This window comes from Marmota marmota, unplaced genomic scaffold, assembly GCF_001458135.2.
Source record: "Marmota marmota marmota unplaced genomic scaffold, marMar, whole genome shotgun sequence".
NCBI lineage: Eukaryota > Metazoa > Chordata > Mammalia > Rodentia > Sciuridae > Marmota > Marmota marmota.
The window spans coordinates 42397763-42418792 of NW_026000016.1; the positions used below are offsets into that span (position 1 = coordinate 42397763).

General features: G+C 36.6%; 1 protein-coding gene across 1 annotated transcript in view; it reads left to right on the forward strand.

Annotated features, from left to right (window-relative positions):
• Positions 1-21030, forward strand: part of Nek7 (NIMA related kinase 7) — a 110557-nt gene that overhangs the window by 72007 nt on the left and 17520 nt on the right. The window contains exons 3-5 of the mRNA XM_015483350.2: positions 226-366; positions 13832-13894; positions 15698-15808. Of these exons, the coding sequence (XP_015338836.2) occupies positions 226-366; positions 13832-13894; positions 15698-15808 (315 nt within the window). The remainder of the gene's footprint in view (positions 1-225; positions 367-13831; positions 13895-15697; positions 15809-21030) is intronic.

The window sequence follows — 21030 nt, forward strand, 5'->3', positions numbered from 1 at the left end:
CCCCACTACAAATGTAAGTTCCTTGAGTTCAGAGATTATCGCATGTTTAGTTTACTGTAAACTAAGGACAGAGCAGCATAGTGCCTAGCATGCATAGGTCTTCAGTAAATATTTATTGAATAAATGAATACTTGCAAGCTTACTGTAGGTATTACCTACTTAAGTGGAAATGATGAGGAATGTATATTGTGTGACTGAAACTTTTTCTGACATTTTCAATTACAGAAGGCCTTACGACCGGATATGGGCTATAATACATTAGCCAACTTTCGAATAGAAAAGAAGATTGGTCGTGGACAATTTAGTGAAGTGTATAGAGCAGCCTGTCTGTTGGATGGAGTGGCAGTAGCTTTAAAAAAAGTACAGGTAAGAGGATTTTAATTTTAATTATAGGGTTACCCTATGAGACACAGAGAAAAGTATTTCTGGAATGATTGGGTAAATGACATCCTAAGATGAGAATGCTAGCGAAGAATGAATATTGCGTTTTAAAAGCTTGAATTGAGAGTAACAGTAGAAATTAACTTTTGGTTTTAACATTACTTCTAAACATTTGGCGGCATTGTTCGCTAGAATCGAGCAATTGACTGGAGTGATCTTGGGAAAGCTTTCACAACTTTACATTTCAGGGTGTCACCATCCTTCTACTTGGACACTGAATTCTTAGCTGAAGTTCTCATCTGTGGGTGTCAGTAGAAAACTAGATTCACAAAATATGTTGCTTAAAATTAAGTGGCAGTCACACTACACTGTCAATAACTGGAAAGAGAATAAGTGAACTTTATTAAAGGATTAACATCCGACTTAACATTTCATATTGTGTTAGTATCGTTTGAAATCAGTTTTGTTGTTCAGTCTAGACCGTATTCTTTTTCAAGTTCATTTATCTTTGTCCAGTTCCTCTTGCCAAGTCCTTTCCTAACCCAAGAATGTTTTAGTCCCACTGAATCCTAGTTCCTGGAATGTTCACTTGGCCAGAGCTCTGCCAAGTTTTGATGGCCTACTGAGATCCTCTGCCCTAGAAAGTACAAGTACTTCCTTAGACTGTGTATGACGTCATGCAGTTTTATTTCCCTGTTTCCATTACTTATTGTTCACCTCTGCCATAGGCTTTTCATTCTTCTGTGCAACCCTTATGTCTTTCCTCTGTAGACCTTTGAAACCTAAATATCTTATGTAAGTTGTTGAAGCAATCAAACATTCCAGAAATAAATGGTTTTATTTATATTTTAAAAATGAAATATTTTTGGAAGATTTTCTTACATGTGTTATATATAAATTATAATAGAGATGCAGTCACATTTACAAACCAGCTTAATATTTTCATTCTGTTTGTCACTCTTTCCTCAGAGGTAAGCTTTTCCTGAATTTACTGACTGTATCACTCCTTTTCCTTTATAATTTTTAATTTATCTCTAGAAATTTCCCAACTGAAATGTTTACTTATTTAGTTTATACTTCATTCTTACAAAGTTCCATTTTACACAAACACACCCCCATTACAAAACATGATTTTTCACATGGTACCACGTGTTTACAGTTAACCCATGTTGGGATACATGGCTATAGTATAAATTACTCTTGTTAATTGCTGTTTACATGGCTGTTTTTTTGTATCATAAACAATATTTCTAGGGTTTCTTAGTCTCTCCTGGTATACACATGCAAGAATTTGTCATTTTGGAGATGATAGGCCATAGGGCATGCATGTGTCCCATAAGTTAGTGGCAAGTTTTCTATAGTTAACTTTCTCATGAGCAGTGTATAAGTATTGGAATCTCTCTGCTAATATGTCACTTAGAGCTTAGCAAAACAAATTTTAGAATGCAGATATTAATACTTATAAAGATGACTTTATTAAAAAGGTGATGTTTTTCTCCTTTACAAAAGTAAGCTTTGATTCATTTTTTTGGTGTAATAAATGGTTATTGTATTGATTTGAGTAGTGAGGGAAATTTAAAAAAACCTAGTGCTTTTGTTTCTACCCTTCAGGGCAAAAAGTCAATCTGGAACAATTACATGCTAAACTCTATAGCATGGATAGATTCCTAATTTAAATGAGAGTTGACAGAATGGAGATGTCAATTTGAGTGGTTGGATTTGGTGGAATGGGAACTTAAGCCAGGCTGTAAATGTGAGATTTCACTGTGAAGAGTGCAGGCACTGTTGGAACAGAAGGCAAATAAGAACTTGCTATAGATTCTTAAGTTATAATCCTCAGAAGTCATTATTTGCAAAATACAGAATACCCTAGAGTGAAGATAACTACCCATTTGCCAGAGGATGACTAGAAGGAGACACATCTATTTGGAGGTTCAGGGTTTCTTCTCTCCCTTCTCCAACTTTAAAAGATTCTGAGTGTGGAACAAAAGGACTCAGTTTTGTCTCTAGCCTAATTTTTTTTTTAAATCATATAACATGGTTATTAGAAATAGAGAAGGGATGAAGGATGAACAACAGCTCTTCTAGTGTAAGGGTCCCGTGAAACGTCGGAGAAAGAGACCACTCATGCAATTGGCAGAAGGGGATTTATTGAACCAGCATGCTGGGGCTCCGTGCCCACTCAAGAAGGGAAAGCAGCCCAGAGCCCCGAGCAGGGGCTGAGCACTGCTTAAGTACACTTTTTGGGGAGGGCGGAGGGCTTTGTATACATGAGAACAAATCATCATGAGGCGCGGGAAAATTGAACAACAACTCCTAAAGATGATTAGTTCATTCATTGGCGGGAACAGGTCAGGCTGGAGTGATAGGTCATTTCTAAACGGGGTACACATTCAAACTGATTGGTTTTAGGGCCTAAAGGACTACGTGACCAGTTACACAGAGCCCTTCAGTTATTAAACAACCAAACAGCCAGGGGAAATGTTTACTGGGCGGTTCTAAGCATTGTCTTAACAGCTACAGAAATTTCAGGTTTTGCAGGTAGCATAGAAACCTAACAATACCTAATCCTTTACATTGTAACTCAGACCTTGCAGCTTAGAAACTTTACAACACCCGGTCTTTTACCCTTTAACTTCAATTTCTTTTACCCTTACACTAGGTCTTTTACGGTGCCATCTGAGCTGTTTCTCCTTGTCTATACTTCGCTTCATATTTATCAATTTTGAAGAGGGATGAGTGAATTTGCACAATTGCGTTTTCATTCAGGCTTAGATTTCCCCTTAGACTGCCTCCATTTTGTTCTGATAAACCTCACATTGCTCTGGGAGATTGCAGATAATCTCTTGGCTTCTGTCATTCCTTTCCTCTTAAAGAGCTGACATTATGGTATCTTTGGGTTTAAAATATAACTCATTATCAAGAGAAATGTTGTTTTAGAGCTCTGTGTACCTCCTTTTAAATTAGGAAACGATGTCTTATGCCTTGGTGAGGAGAAATTTATTTGCATTTCACAAGTTATTGATTCTCATGATGTATTACACTTGTGTGAGCAAAAAAGTCCATGGTTCCTTTTTTAAAAAGTCATCTCTGCAGCTTAAATTAAATACTTTTAAGGCACCATTAAGCAGATATTTTAAATTCATAAAGAGCCAAACACTGAATTCACGTTTATTATTATTATTAAGGCTACATTACTTGTCTGTAGAGTGATTTCTACTGTCCAAGCTCTGCTAGAATCCTTCCTGAGTACTTCTGTGGGGTTCATATGTAATGCGTTGCTTTTGTCATTGATTTCTTTGGTTAGAAATCTTTCCTTTCACATATTTTTTGTTGGTGTGTTATAGTTGGACATAATGGTGGGAGTTGTTGTATATTTGTACACACAATAAAACAATGAGTTGGCCAATATCATTGCCTAGTATTTCCCCTTTCTGTGACCCCCTTGTCCTTTACTTCTACTGTACAGATCAATGAAACACTTTGAAACAACCATCCAGATTGCTCAGCTTAGCTCTTAAGGCCCTTCTTTATCACCCACCCTCCAGTTCACTTATTCATGGCTTTGAAAAAAGAATTGTTGGGTTTTAGCCACCCCCCATTCCCTCCTGACCTGTGGGAGAGATTGGGGGAGCACACTCCGACCAGGACAGGCCAAGAAAGGTAAAGGTTGACTGGCTGCCCACACTCAGCCCTCCCTCCCTGGAGGACAGACACGCCAGGGAGAACTGTCAAAGCAGGATCTCCTTTAATGAGAAAACATGCATAGCTAATATAATGTACAGGAGCCAATCAGGGTAAAGTTCAGCAGGGTGGGGAGAGTTCACATCTACACCCATCCAACAGACAGTAATGGGAGAAATGAGCTGTCCTTGAGGGCAGAAGGGTTCTGAGCCTATCCTAGAGTTGGTCCCATTCTTCATCACAACCCGTGGCAATGCCTTCTGGCTAATTGCTAGGTATTCTCTTAGCCACCTGTGGCCCCAGGACTGGGAAGCGAGTAGCAGCCAGCAAGTTAAGTTTCCTCTTCTCTGATGCATCATGCCCTACAAAGAATGATAAGTTTTGTTTGTTTTTTTTTTTACAGGATTGCCTTTTACCTGTATGTGGAGAAAAGTGTGTGTGTACTGAACTGATATTACTACTTTGAAATTATAAAGATCTGAGAGCTGGCTGTACATGGCAGCAGTAACCAATCTTTTTCCCATCATGGTTCATTTGCAAAAAAAAAAAATGAGATGGAGCCTTAACTGATGTAACAATTTGAAATCCCATAGCCAGATTTTTCTTCCCTCTCAACCTGCCTGCCATCTTCAGTTCATTCCCGTGTTTATTGATCACTTAGTGTGCAAGTCATTTAGAATACTAAGATAAACATAATTGGACTCCATGGGATTTTGATGGTGATACAGTTCTAAAACCAGTAGATGGGCATTTTGGAGAATGACCTTGAGTACAGGTAGGAGTAGGGGAAAGTCTTCACACAGGCGAGGGGGGATGGAGGGATATGAAACTTCAGTACATCATTTTGGAATATTATCAAAGGTGTTTAGATCTACCTACAATCTCTATTTTGTAATACTTAGCTCATTGACTAGGGTTGTACAAGTGGTTTTTATTAATCAAATGGCATGGTATGATACTAGTAAGAATTTGGGGTCTTACTGTAGCTTGGTTCTTTGACTATTGTTAATTTTTTAATACTAATAAAGGAGATGTTTTTATCCTTAGTTTCTCTTCGCTTACTATTAAGTTATATGTGCAAAATAGTGTCACTGTGCAAATCCTTTGTCGGTGAGATTGTTTTAAAATGAAAAGCTAAAATGTATACGTTTACTTAGAAACAGTATAATATATTGTCAAAATTGATCTTTTTGGTCTAAATGACCTCAAAACAAAGGAACTTATTTCTTGATGTCACTGCTTCACTTTAATTTTTGACCTGATTCTGCAAGTTTGCATGTAATTAAAAACCTGTGAACGAAGATGGCTTCTTCCATAGGGTCATGGCATAATTTTACTGTGTTCATAACCTCTGTAGCCTTAGTCTTTCAGTGTGTATTGTGATTACTAAAATCATCTTGCAGGTTTTTTTAATGACAGCAGAATGCATTACAATTCATATTACACATACAGAACAAATTTTTAATCTCTGGTCATATACAAAGTGTATTCACACCAATTTGTCTTCATACATGTACTTTGGATAATGATGTCCATTATATTCCACCATCATTTCTAACTCTGTGCCCCCTCTGCCCTATCGAGAGTTTGTCTATTTCTTCCATGTTCCCTCTCCCACTATGAATCAGCCTCCTTCTACCAGAGAAAGCATTTGTTTTTTTGGGGGGAATGGCTAACTTCACTTAGGATTATCTTCTGTACTTCCATCCATTTACCTGCAAATGCCATGATTTTATTCTTTTATTGCTGAGTTATATTCCATCATGTATGTATGCTTTTTTAAATCCATCTACTGAAGGGAATCCAGGTTGGTTCTACAGTTTATCTATTGGGAATTGTGCTGCTATAAACATTGGATGTGGCTGTGTCCCTGTAGTATGGTGTTTTAATGAGTGTTAGTGGGGAAAAAGGTATTCATACACTGCTAGTGGGACTGCAAATTGGTGCAGCCAATATGGAAATTCCTTGGAAAATCGGGAATGGAGCCACCATTTGACTCAGCTCTTACCTTGGAGCTTTTTTGACACTATCATTCAATGTATAGATTTCCGTCAAACTCCCAGTTCCTTTTGGAATAAATATTAAGGACCATTTGTAAGAATAACCCGTAAATGCCATTTAGGAAAACTAAAAAACAGTGTACCAAACTGAAGTTAATTGTACTAGAAAAGATGACTCAGGCTTTTATCCCAAAAGTTAACTTATCTTTACTTGCAGTCTTATTAAAATTTCTTACTGAATGATTATCCACATTTGGGATCCACAATGCATTTTTATACATGCCATAAATAGCTGTTAAATGATTCAGTGGACATCCACAAAATAATTTATTCCTTTCAGAATTAATTTTTTCATCAATGACACCTTAGCATTATTACTATGTTAATGCAAATTTTGACTGGGCTTGTCTGAAAATTTTTGATTAAAAACTCCTCTAGTGTCAAGGCCCAGTGAATACATATAACTGAAGTAATTATACTCAACTTTTTATTATGTTTATTTGAGGACCTATCTGATGCTATGCACACCACTAGGGTCTCAATAATTGCGATCAACATTTTTCAGAGGAGGAGACAGGTTAAATAATGATAGCCATAAAGGAAATGACCAGCATGTGGTATTAGAGACTCACATAAAGAAGGGCATCTTTGAATGAAAAGGCTCTCTTGAGATGGAGAACAAAGTGTCACTTGTTTGAGAAGTTGTAGAAAAGGTAAAGGCTCTGAAGAATAGGATACATTTAAAATACATGGAGAACAGATTTGTGATTTCAGTCAATAAGGTAAGAAAGAGGTAGAAGAAGCATGGGGTTATAGAGCTAAAAAGGGAACCAGTTTTGTATGCAGGTTATGAAGAGTGCTTATACATGTTGCTGTAAAGGTAAAGAACAGTCGATGAAGCAGGCGAGTTATAAGATGGTATTTTTTAAGGATTGCCACAGGATGCTGTGTAGAAAATGGAGTTCTCTCTTTGATATAGAAGAATGAGGCTACAAATTGCTAATTAAAAAACTTTAAGCAGCTTAATATTAGTATGAATAGGAATTAGAGATTTTCAAAAATGTATACATTCTACAAAACAAGCAATCTTATAGCTCCAATGGTGGAGGCAGGCTTGAAGCAACAGTGTACTTGACTTTTTTCTGCCAATATTACTTCAGTTACGGTTCTTCAGTGTGCTTTGCCTTATCTCCGACATTCCCACTTTCCTCACAACCTTTTTCAATGTCAGGTGCTTCTTTTGTCATAAACTGGACATGATACTCATTTTCCTTCCATCTTGCTTTCCACCACCACTTCATGTTTTTCACCCTTGTCCGTCACTTGGCACTACTTCAGTTTTCATACTCATTTTTTTCCCATCCATTGGCATTTCTGGCATCCCGTTGACTCTACTGAGACAAGGTCATGATCTTTATACCTCCCTAACTCCATGGTACTAGGTCCACCCTCTCATCCCATCATGGCCTCTTGTACTTTCACCTGTTCCAAGTTCGCAAAATCCCCTAACTACAGTTCCCACCTCTCCTCTTTCCTTTCCAACCAAAATTGCTCCTTAACTTCATCCTGCCTCCCAGCTGCTATTACCATATTCTTCAGACCTTTTCATGGAGATCTGATTTCACTTCATAAGTCTTATGGACCCTTGTCAGTTATTTGAGCAACTGCTAAAATGGTTGCTCACTTTAGAATCCCCCATATTGATTTATCTCTACAAATTGAGTCTGTTTACATGTAATAATTTTTCGGTCCCATAGCTTAAAGTACTTTCTTTTCTTAGAAACCGAACTCTCTTGTACTTTCTACTTGAATATATTCTAGTCACAATATAAGAAAACTCCAAAGGCAGAGGATATAGGATTATTAGGTTGACTAGAATGTTAAAAACCACTACCCTGAAAGAAAACTATTACAGCCTCAGCCCATATCAGTTTGTGCTGAGTGGACTCATGTACTCTTGGACAGATGAGCCTTGCTAACCAGTGTGCTTTCATGACTGCATAGCTGTAGGAATCCTTCCTTCTTTAACGTTATGCTGGATGAAATCTTTCTCTGCTTTGTTTTTCCTACCCACTGTTGCTCCATTTCTCACATCAGCTTTCCTCATTTGCCTGAACATGATCAATTCACTTTTACTGTTATCCCTATGGAATCTCTTGCTTCTGTACCTGTAACTTCTTAAAACTTGGCTCTCCTAACTCTCTAGATGTCCTTTTTGTTTCCTTCAATAGCATCTTTCTACTCATGATTTTAGATCTTTTTTTCTTGTAACCACATTCTCAGTTTCCAGTGTACCACTAGCTGATGGCTTTTTGATGTTTGGCCCCAACCGTGACTAAGCTTTGTTGAGCTTCAGACTTTCACAAAATATGAATAACATTAATTTCACAATAAATTTTTAAAAACCTGTTGAACAGCTTTCAGTTAAATCACTACATACTACACTTTTGAATTAAGACATCCACTTAGAACAGAGGGTTTTTAATAGAGAATAATTATTGACACAACCAGGTATTTAGTTCTGTACCACCATTATCCAGGTCTTTGAAGAGCCCATAAGAAATTGAGCCCTGTCTTTTAATTTCTAGTTTGGACACATGAGTGACTTGACTGAGAAAGGTAGGTTCATGAAAACTAGGGGGTGGAGTGAGGACAGTTTCTGAAGAATGCCTTTATACTCGGGGAGGAGCTGATGGTGGACACTCTTAAAGTATTCGGCAATTGTTTTGTTCAGTGATTGTGGTCCTTCTGCCATAGATTTTCTAACTCCTTCACTCATCTTCTACCACTCCAAAGAAATGGGCTTCAGAAGGAAAAGTCTTTGCCTACCCGTCAGTTAGGAAGAGTACCAGAAATTTGCATTCAGTTAATAAATGAAAACTATTACAGCTTATATAAATTCGTGCTGAGTGGGCTCATGTTATGTCTTCTTGGACAGATGAGCCCTGATAACTAGTATGCTTAACAAATGCACTCTTCCATGTGAAATGGTAAGGTTCTCCATCTTCCTCCCTCACCGTCAGCAAAGGCTGGGGAGGATCTGTGAGACCATTGAGGATTTTAAATAGACGGATAGAAAATTAGTACAACACTATATATAGTTAAGAGGGATGTGAATAGTGGGAACAACAGACAGCCATGTTCCAGGGTGAGAGCAGAACGGGGAAAAGGCTGGGCTGCTGAATTCAGGCCCTAGAAACTGGTAAGGCCAAGAGGATTTTTTTTTTTTTAGCTTTCCATATCTTTAACACCTATTTAAGATGACATATACAGGTATTGTCAAACTCGTAGGCGCATCACTCCCCTCCCCGTTTTTAAGTTGACTTTATACTGTATTATGATTCACACTACACACAGCACAACTTATTATATCTGGTTGTACAAAGTTACACCATTTGTCATACATGTGTTAAGTAGTAGCACTTTCTTTACATTTTATGTGTTCTAATAATTTGATACATGCTCTTTTAAAGACTTTTTTTTTTGTAGTTATAGATGGACAGAATGCCTTTATTTTTGTGTGGTGCTGAGGATAGAACCCAGTACCTCACACATGCTAGGCGAGTGCTCCACCACAGAGCCACAACCCTAGTCCTTGATACACGCCTTTTTAAAAGATGTTTGTTACTTGGTAGACTTTTTCCTTTTTAAAATATCTAGTGTTAACCTTCTCAGTTTCATTAGGTACAAGTGATTTGGCAAAATTTGAAGAAATTTTTAAAAAGTGATTCAAACAGTACCAAGAATTTATCAGCCAATACTTGAATAACCACAACTCAAGGTTGGAAATCCAAAGAAACTTTGGTAGACCTGAAACAGTCTTACTCAAGATTGTAGAATTACACACACAATATGCACAAAGTCCAGGCTTTTTATGCATATGCATTTTAATATTGTACATGAATTCAGTAGCTTTGAATTTGGGAATGACTTCATCTAAAGATTCAGTATTTTGTCTTGAGTGGTTTGGCTATTAGAAAAAATAAGGTAAATACTTATGAACTTCTCATTAAAGGAATTTATAAATGTGATTGGATCAAATTAGTTTTGCCTTAACTATGCCTGCAATGTATAGTTCTAGTGTTTTGAGGTATGACTTTTATTATTGAACTCCATTAAAACTGGAAACAAGATTTGTAATTGCCATGAATACATCTTGGTATTTTCTAACTAAAGTTTACTAACACTCTTATTCCATCTTATATTTTTTCTTTACACAAATTCACTTTCCCAGTAATTAATGTCTTTGTGATATCTCCACGTTTGCGATTTTCCTTTATCTGAATCACTAGTGCCAGCTTTTTAAACCTTCTTGCTTCCCAGCTTATTGGGTTATGTCAAATCCTTGGTGACTAGTAGTTTTTGAGAATGGCATCAACATTCTTGATTTGGCCAGGATCAGTTATTTTTCTTGACATTTTGAGTTTTATGCACAAGCAGTCTCTGTTCACATTTCATACATACAGGTCGCATCAAGTTTAAGTTTTTCTGGGTGTGTTACTGTTTGTTGGACTTGTTATATAGTAGCAACATCATTTTTAGGGGATGAATGACTTTTGTATATGAAATTATTAAATGTGAAACTTACTCCTTTGTGTTTGGTACCAGGGGTGCTGAACCACTGAGTCATATCCCCAGCAACCCCTGCCTTTTATTAAATTGAGACGGGATCTTGCTACATTACTGAGGCTTGCCTTTGAACTCTGGATATTCCTGCCTCAGCCTCCCAAGCCACTTGGATTACAGGTGTGCACCACCACACGCAGCTAAGCTTATTCCTTTAGTGAAGAACCCTACCAGGTGTGCTTTAACACTTCATTCCCCAGTTAAAAATGTGGAAAGATTTAAAAATGAACAAAAAGTGTCATATGTCCAAAGAGGATGTACGAAAGTATGAAAAGATGCTTAACTGCCCCGCAAAACTAATGAAATGCTGAGAACTCTAGTCAGTCTACCATGCTGTAAAATATTATAATTTATTACTCATGTAGTATTTTGGTATGTATCATGCCTTTTTAACACCTAGTGACCATTGTTCTACTCTACTATGTGGATTTTTTAAAATGAAATATTAGAAGCTTGTGCATCTTTGAATATTAAAAAATGATATCCAGCAAGTTACCTGTTAGAATAAGTTTATATAATTATTATATTTACTTTCATGCATAAAAGATACCTATTACTTCTGGCTGGTTAGAATCCTGTCCTTTCCAGCATTATTATATCTTCTCCATGTGAGAATTCCTTCTTTAGCTTTCTGATGTTACACTTAACATAGACAACCAATGAGTACTGAAACGTGTAAAGACTTCACATCTGTCTGGACCATTGGAGCTGAAAAAACCTGGCTTCAAGTCCTCGTTCTGGTACTTAATGGATGTATGACTATAAGTATGTTATTTAACCTCTAAGTCTCCATCTCTGTCTTGGAGCCAGCACTACCTCTAATAATGTTGTGGTAAAGAGTAAAAGCCACACATATGTGGAGAGATCAGTACTCACTGGTTGGTGTCCTTTCATTCCTTCCCTAACCAAGAAGACTTGGTGTGTACTACTTTCGAGTTATGCACCTACTTTTCCTGGTGCATATTGATTTTAATTAGAAAAACTTGATCAAGGTGTTGACTAAAAATCTAATATTTTCAATTAGTTTGCACTACTGACTTATTGGTTCTTTTTGCAGTATATTGCCTTGTTTTCAGATACACAAAATAATTGTATTAATTCTGTATTCACATTGATCAATATTTAATTATAATCTTTCAAGGGGCTTTTAAACAGATTTTTCCTAATTATGCCTCCCTGCCACTAAAAAAAAATCATGGTCTAAATACTATGTGTATGTGTATATATCTCTGCTTTAGACTTAAGAGTAACATTTTGTCACTTAAAAGACCAATTTTTACCCACAAGCAATATCACCCCATAAATAATGCATGCATATCAACCTTGGTGCCCTTGAAGGGATAAAGAATATGCAATATATGTACACAGTGGAACATTAGCCATATTTTGCTTATGTGCTGGTAAATAGCAGGATAGTCTCCAGTTATATCTAAGTGAAATAAGCCAGTCCCAAAAAACAAAAAATTGTCTTCTCTGATATGTGGAAGCTAGTCCAAAATAAGGGGGGGAAAGGGGTGGGGATTCCATCAAAATAGTAGATAGCAGGGGGGACAGGATAAGGGACCAACAGTGGAATGGGTCTGACCTAACTTTCCTATGTACTTGCATTTGACCTTGAGATTCACTGTGGTATATTCATATATCCACGAGATACTGGTTTTAAAAAACTACATACCAGATCAATAGAGTAGAGGGAAGGGAAATTTCTATTGAACAATGGATGTTAGTAGTTTTCCAATATTGCCTCTTTAAATCACAGGTATTTAAATTGGAGCAATTGCTATGAAATGTGTAGAAAATATTACTCCAGCTTTCTTTCCTGTATGAACTCTTAACTTGCAATTATCAAATTACATGATTGTTACTTACATACTTGGGACCAGATGTTAAGTGTAGTTTGGTCTAATTAACAATATTTAGTTTTTTGTCAAAACCTAACAATTTTCTTCCCACAAAGTTGGTAACAAAAGTACATATAATAAAGATATGTATTAGAAAATGAAAATTCGGGACTGTTATCAGATGAGAATAAAAAGAAATTTGGGGATGTGAATTGTCTTTGGCATATATTCCCACACTCACTTTGGATCACTGGGAATACTTATTTGAACCTTTTCCAAATACCTATTTGTACCTTTCTATAACCTGACCCTGTCATTTAAATACAGTGCTGTTGTCGTTAGGCGAGTTAAATGCTTAATTCACTACTGAAGTATTGTAATAACACTACTCTTCCCACCCTCACTGTTTGTGCCCTGCTACACAAGGAAAACTACGACGTTGAGAAGAGTTACTTTGTAGTTTCTCTAAGGGAAAATAAATCTCTTCCATCAGTTTGCTATGTTCTCCTAAATTCATTCTTTACTTCTACATTAGAAACTGCAAAAGTCAGCTGGGAGCTTCGAGCCCGAGATCCTAAGTAATTAAGCTGTGGCCAGTGGTGTCTGGAGCCAGGCTTGGGCTCCAGGTATGTGTTCTCAAAGGGAAGGTGAACTCTGCTGCGTTTCTTCTCAGGAGCTGTCTGGGTCACATACTTGATGGTGGGAACCAGAGAAGACATTTTGGACATGCATTGGAGCTCAGAACTGACAGTGATGCAGTCACAAAACAGGACTCAAAGTCTCTGCCAACTCTCATCTCCAGATTACTTTTATGTAGAGAAGAAAATTGTCATTTTGAGAAAAAAATCTACATATTACATGTTGACATCTGTTCAAACTGTTTTAGTTAGATAACAAATTCTATTTGTTCAATGAACTGTGTGACCTTTGGTCAGTCTCCTTTATCTTCTGAAAAAATGGCAAAACTAATGTCTTTATAAGGATTAAATAAGGTAGCTTACGTAATATATTTAACACATATTAACTGATCAGTGTACATTGATTATTTTATTATCTTAGTGATCATAGCATTTATTCTCTTCACTTGAGACCTGAATGTCAAAAGATGTCTAGCTGTTCTAGTTTTATTACTGACTACCTTTTGAGGGAAGCTTTAGTAACAGAATATAAAGCACTTCCAGTTCGTCACTGAGTAAAGACTTTTTTTGTGTTCATGTAATTATGCGTAGAGTAGTATAATGAATTTATATTGTAGGTTGAACTATAGTTTTGTTAAATAATTCTGTATTTTATTTTTAGATATTTGATTTAATGGATGCCAAAGCACGTGCTGATTGCATCAAAGAAATCGATCTCCTTAAGGTAAATAATAAACTGTGGACTACTTTGAGCGTAACTGAATGTTGATAAAAGTGATTGAAACGTCAGACTTCTAAGCAAAAAGTTTTAGATTTGTTAAAATGTCAGCATATAGTAACGTAGTGATCTTCTGGATTTAATTGTAAAATAATTTAATCAGAACCTTTGGAATCGCCCTTTCAAAATAGGGAATAGATTATTGAGCATAAAACCATAAAGACATTGTTTCTGGGTCTTTGCAACTAGACATATTTTAAAGGTTAGGCAATATAAATGCATTTTAGTACTTCAAGATGTGTTATATTGAGAATATGGAGTAATCCAAAGGTTTATACATTTTAAAGTAACATTTTAAAATCTTTTTCCAGATTTACAATGGGTGAATATAAAGAGCATGTCAGAAACTCATTTTAGTATTTCATCTACTTAATCAGTGCAGATACACTGAAGTCTGTCATATTTCCTGGTGAAGTTTCTTAAGGCTGCGGATTAACTAGAATGTTTTTTTTATATAGCCATTGTGTTAGTGCCTTAAACAGGTGTACTTTATCCAAAAAGATAAGTCAAAACCATACTTTTTGACTCTTGGGTTGGTTGTAGTTATTTCTTGGCCCATAAAGTAACCACTTTAAACCTCTGTACACTTTCGTTATACAAACAACAATATTCTGGAAAATATGAAGAAAATCACTTTTTGGTACTAGGGCTTGAACCGTGGGCTACTTGACCACTGAGCCACATCCCCAGCCTTATTTTTGGATTTTATTTAGAGATAGGATCTCACTGAGTTGCCTAGTGCATTGCTTCTGCTGAGGCTGGCTTTGAAGTTGCAATCCTCCTGCCTCAGTCTCCTAAGTCACTGGGATTACAGCCGTGAGCCACCATACCTGACTTATCTCTTGTTAATTTTGAGAAATGATTTGTCATGGGTTAACTTAGTTCAAGATTGACTGAACCAAAAGATTAAAAGTGTATATAGACTGATCCATATATGAGGTTATATTTTTCTTACGGATGATTTTGTGAATCAACTCACATGGGTTAGTTCTATAAATTTATATTATTTGAAGTAATAGTGATATTAAGATAGTGTAGTATCTACTGGTACACACTAGGTTTTTGTTTTGGTGCTGGCTACAGTTACATTAGGACCAGCCCCAACTTCAAAATAGGATTAAGAAGAAATACTTTATTTACTACTAAATGCTCTTAATAGCAGTTTTCATTTTGAAGATATAATTTTTGGCAATAGGTTATTAATTTCTGCCCTTCACTTATTGCATCTATTTACATGCCTACTTGGCATAGCAGTATTTTTAAAAATTTTAAGTTTAACTATTTCCAATAAAGAATATTGAAATAGGGCTGAGGATGTGGCTCAAGCGGTAGTGTGCTCGCCTGGCATGTGTGCGGCCCGGGTTCGATCCTCAGCACCACATACAAAGATGTTGTCTGCCGGGAACTAAAAAAAATAAATATTAAAAAAAAATTGAGGGGCTGGGGATGTGGCTCAAGCGGTAGCGCACTCTCCTGTCATGCGTGCGGCCCGGGTTCAATCCTCAGCACCACATACAGACAAAGATGTTGTGTCCGCCGAAAACTAAAAAATATTAAAAAAAAAATGAAATAAAATTAACGCTTATCTAGTTTTACTTTTGATGAATATATATTTAAAATTCACTAGATTGAAGAAAACTATGCTGTCAACATTTCTGTAATTTTAAAAAGTAGCTAGACTATTAAGTTATAAAAGTAGAAATAACTGTTGAAGGTAAAAAGCAGATAATTTTTCAATTTTTTCCTCAGCAACTCAACCATCCAAATGTAATTAAATATTATGCATCATTCATTGAAGATAATGAACTAAACATAGTTTTGGAATTAGCAGATGCTGGTGATCTATCCAGAATGATAAAGGTAAGGGTGTTTTTCAAAATTGTCTTACATTATTTTCCCCTCAGTTGTTCAACAGACATATTTGATACTTTAAATACCTCACTGCATGCTTAACATAGGGAAGATGGGAAATGAATGGTTGGTAATGATGGTAATGATTTTGAGGCTGGTTTACTTGGTGAAAGGCACATCAGGCTCCTTTACTATCTGGAAATTCCAAATCCAAAATTTGAAAAAGGCCAACATACTGGCCTTCCCTCAGATACACTTTTCCAGCTTGACTTCTCTGAGCAGCCCATCCTTGGTCCTGTGTCTCTAAACATGAGGGAATAGAGGATAGAATGTTTCTAGAAGGGACTCAAACACGACCTGGATGTCAGTCCCTGACTTGACTGCTTAAGAGATTAACTTTCTTTTCTAAGGTCATATTAATTGGCTTTACATTCAGCCAGAAGTAATAGAAACCCCAAGGTAAAGATGGCTTTAAAACTGCTGGTTCTTGAACCAGTTACGTAACTTTTCAGTGTTAATTTTCTAAAATAATGGAACCTATTTTCTAAAACTGTTGTGATGAATATTTATTAAGAACTTAGTTTTCTCACACATTATACAACTGTAGTTGACAGATACTGTTATTCCTTCTCTGTCACGTAAATGTCTGGGACTAATATGGCTCAGATCTATCAAATATGTTTTCTAGCTCATCAAGTCACCCTAGGTTTGAGGAGACAAAGAGGATTTGCTGACTATCTTGAAGCTACTCCTCAAAACTGCCACACAGCATTTTCAGCTTCATTCCCTTGGTCAGAATTAGGCTCCTAACATATTTAACTGCAAGAAAGGCTAAGTATATAGTCTGCAGTCCTCTGGCCAAGTGCCTCATTAGACTTCTATTATCATGGAAGAGGAGCTCAGTGTGGAAACAAGAACCAAATAAGAAAAGCAAAATCCATTTATTTACAGCTTGCTACACCTAAGGGACTTTGGCTTTGCCACCAAGTCTATAAAGCTTTCACAACTCAGCCACTAGAGAAGGAAAAAGACTGCAGGTGTGCCCTGATGGGGGGCTGGTGACATGGGAAAACAAAGGCGGCCTTTCTAGAAGGAAGCCATCCTATGTAACTAATGTGAAGGACGTATTTGGATTGCTCTAGTTGGAAACAAGGACAGAATTTGGAAAGCTGTCAGTTATTAATCATGATTTGCCCATTTTGGGCTCCTTGTTACAGATATTAGTCTTTTGGAGTGTCGCTGGAATTAGCAATCTGACTTCCTGAAAGTCTGAGTTGCAGACTGGATTTCTGAATTGTTATTGGAAAGTATAGGTTTCTTGGACAAGTCCCTGCATTTTGGGGGTTAAAGGTCTATTTTGGTATATGGTCTGAGCATTTTCAGTTTGTATAGAAACTTAAGAAAATACATGTGAAGTAACATTTTTTATTTAATCTTCAGAAGGCTTCGGAGGGGGAAACTTGATCAGATAAATATCATTACTAGTATACAGAAAAACTGATGTTTTTGAAATTAGCTTTGATTGAATATCCATGTGTTTTCCTTTAAAGATTTTTTTTCACAGAATTCCTTTGAACATCAGGTAACAGTTCTTTACCCTCTCACCAGAAAAATGTTGATGTGCACAGTTTGCATTTTTTGCTTAAGGCCCTCAGTCGTCAAGAACTGTGCTGTTGAGTGTGGGTTTAAAATCAGCCCCCTAAACACTCATGTCCTTTAAAATCTTAGTCTCCTCATCCGTAAAATGAGGACAATTTCCCAGAGTGTTTTCTAAGTTATGAAAGCACTACATACAAATAAGGTAATGTTATTCATATCAGCCAAAATGCTATCAAGCTGACATGTTTAAACTCCCATAGTTAGAAGGAATCATTTCTAACCAGTTATCTTTTGTGTGTGACTATAAAACTAGCTCGACAGGCAAAAATCATGTCTTCGCGAATTGAATAAAAATGCAAAAGGTCTTCCTCCGAGTGAGTGTAATTGCTTCATTAATAGGCTATAGGATTACTATCATCTTAAAGTAAGCCCACGTGCAAAATCTTGTGTTAATGAATACAAATTCATATGATACTGGCGAGTAATAGTGTAAACACATTTTACATCATAATGGATACTTCAAAGTACTCAAATAATTTTATGAAGTTTCTTTTTAAAAAAGTTCATTATTATACATTTACTGTGCCAGGCTTATGCCTTCTTTGAACTCATTGTCTAGCAAGTAAGATATTCATTTAGCTAAAATTCTATAACTTCACTTTTAATAAGTTGGAGCAGTGTGGGTTGTAATGGGTATTTATAAAAGGACTACTAAAATTAGTCTGGATTCTAGAAATGCTGTGTGACCTTGACTTAGTTAACCCAGCCTTAAAAAGACTGTGCTACAGTTGCCACATCCATCAAGTTGGGTTAATACCTGTATTATAGTAGTACAATGAGGATAAAGTCGTGTGTGTATATATGTGCACACAACTCTGCCTGTCCAAATATGTCTGGTACATATTGTCTGATTTTCTTTACTACTCTTCCTTTCCCCTCCTTGTGTCATTCAAAAGTTGCCCTTTTTGCAGATTACCTCATATTCAATTACAGAGTGTAAGTTATCAGAATTACTTCACTTCTACTTTCCAAAGACCCCATCTTCTACACCAACCTCTATCTGTTGTTCTTTACTATTGCCCATATTACTCACTCAGGAGGGATTGCTCTCTCTCCACCTGCGTTCTGCATCCTCTTGGCCTGTTTTCTCAGAAACTTTAAATTTTATCTATTCTCAGTCCTGTATCTATAACTTCATGTTCTGGACCTCTTCCACCTACAATCAGATAATGTGATCTTAAGCATGTTCACATGTATATGCACACATGTCCCTTAGTCGTTGATTAGTCGTTTAAGAAGTTTACCTTGTAGTGGGAAATTCAAATAAAAGTAAGTTGAGTATATGGTATGTCACATGTTGGTAAGTACTGTGGAAAAAAATTAAAAACTGGCATTAAGGAGTTCAGAGGGAAAACAAATTGTCTGAGAAGGCTCTCCTGACTATAACTACCTTCATTCACCTCTACCTGCCTTTTTCTGCAGTCACTGCTGACCTTATTTCCAGCCCCCTGTACAAATTCTCTTAAATAAAATCCAGTGAACTTCCTTTGGTCTCATTCCACTTGAACTCAATAGTATTAGACTTTCATTCCCTTCTTAAAATACTCGCTGACTGAGAAACAAAGTGCCTTGGTGTTCTTTCTAGAGTCTTCGAGTCATTCTGTTCTTCCTGACTTTTATGGTGAAGTTATAAATGTCTGTGGCCTATTGGTTTGTTTTGCACCCACCTTTTGTAGCTGATAGCTTTCATGCCTGTGGATTCATTGCCTATGCTCTTGTTGATTCCCAATTTATCTTTAGCAGAAAATTCTTCTAAATTTGAATCCACATACGTCAACATGTCTGTAAACAAATTTGAGAATCCTCCTCCAGTGTTCCCTAACTCAAGACTCAGTGCACAACCGTCCATGAGCACATTCTAAAAACGGGAGGAAGAAATGACAGTCCTTTCTTCTAATCTATTATCCAGTTCTACATGAATTTCAAATTTCCACCCAGTTGTTTCTCCTTACAGTGTGAAGTAAATCATCTCTACCCTGCAGAGTTAGAGCCTTTTATTAATTTCCTCACCTCCAGTACCCATTTCTCCATTAGTCTTTAGATGGGGTGGGGGAGCAAAGGAAGCCCTTGTTTTCTTCAAAAGGGCTTCTCGGTGAAAGTGAAGATTAAAATATTTGACAAGATTTACATAAACCTTGTGTAATACAGAAGATAAGCTCCCTGGAGGGAGGAATCTTGATCTGTTTTGTGTACTCCCTACTGCCTAGGACGGCACATAGCACACAGTGGCTGCTCAACAAATAATTGCTTCAGACTCTAGTTGCTACTTTCTGTGTTTTGGCACACGGACCTTTCAGTTCCTTGAATCTTATTTTTCCCTGACTACCTTGGATGTTCTCCATTCTTTGCCAAGTTTGTTTATCGTTCAGTTATTCACTTACATGTTACTTCCTCAAGCCTTTTCCTTTGATGGTTTTATGGTGTAGATATCCATGACTCTTCAAGGGTATCTCGGGAATGTAATCCTGCAGTTATTCATGTGATATTTTAGATCAATAAATTAGACTTAAGGCACTCTTGAGGAGAGCAACCAAATCCCGCCTTAATTTCTAGGGGGATGACCAGTAAGTGTATGAAGACAGTGTGTATGAGAATTGCTCGTTTTCCAGGGCCCGCAGGTGATGTTTGGTTGTACAGTAATCACTGAAGTTTTCTACTGCTTCACACTCTGGTGCAGGAGTCTAAAGAGAGTAAATGGTATGCTGGCCCCAGAGAAGACTGTTACAATATAGGAAGTTGATTGTTTTTCCAGAAGGGCCAACTGAGAAATTCTGAAGTTGTTTGGTAAATACCTTTCTTCATCCTGTAAGCAATATTTTATAAAAGAGGGCTACTCTAGGGGGAAAAAAATCGTAGGATCTACTTCTGTGAAGGAACATGACATCGACTTAATACTTTGTAAAGGACAGCAGTAAAGGCTTAAACTGCAAAGAACATGATTCATCTCTTTAGAAGGAGGCGTATCGTAAATCGTTGTGTATCAGAACAATATATTTCACTCTCAAGTCTTCAACGTAATTGGGGTAGAAAAAGGAAATATAGCTTCTGGTCTCTATTTCAGAAATGAACCTCTGGATAACGTTGCATCAAAGATTTTTACAAGTAAATAATTAATTGGCTTAGAACAGGCTGACAAATATAATTAAGCAATTTATAGTTGAAATATTCAGTATTTCTCTAATTAGTGACAAAGGAATACCTGAGGCTGTGGTCAGATGAGATAAGTCCCGGATGAGTTTTAAGATAAAAGGAAACCGGGAATTTTTCATCATACATTTCATTATCTGTAATCAGAATTTTAAAGTAAAATGGGTTGTTATAAAGCAGATACATTTTGATTATTTTGTACCTATACACTTTGGTCTAAATTTGGACAAATACATGCTTCATTTAGTAGTGAAACCGTTTATTTCACTGTGCCAATGTCAAGAAACATGGTGATAAAGTCTCAAATGAGGGGAAATAAGACTATTCTCAAATTTTCCTAACTATGTTTTGAAAAAAATTAAGGCTCTGTGTTATTAGAAAGTCAGTTTGAGACACAGAAAGAATATAAATGAATACATTCATAC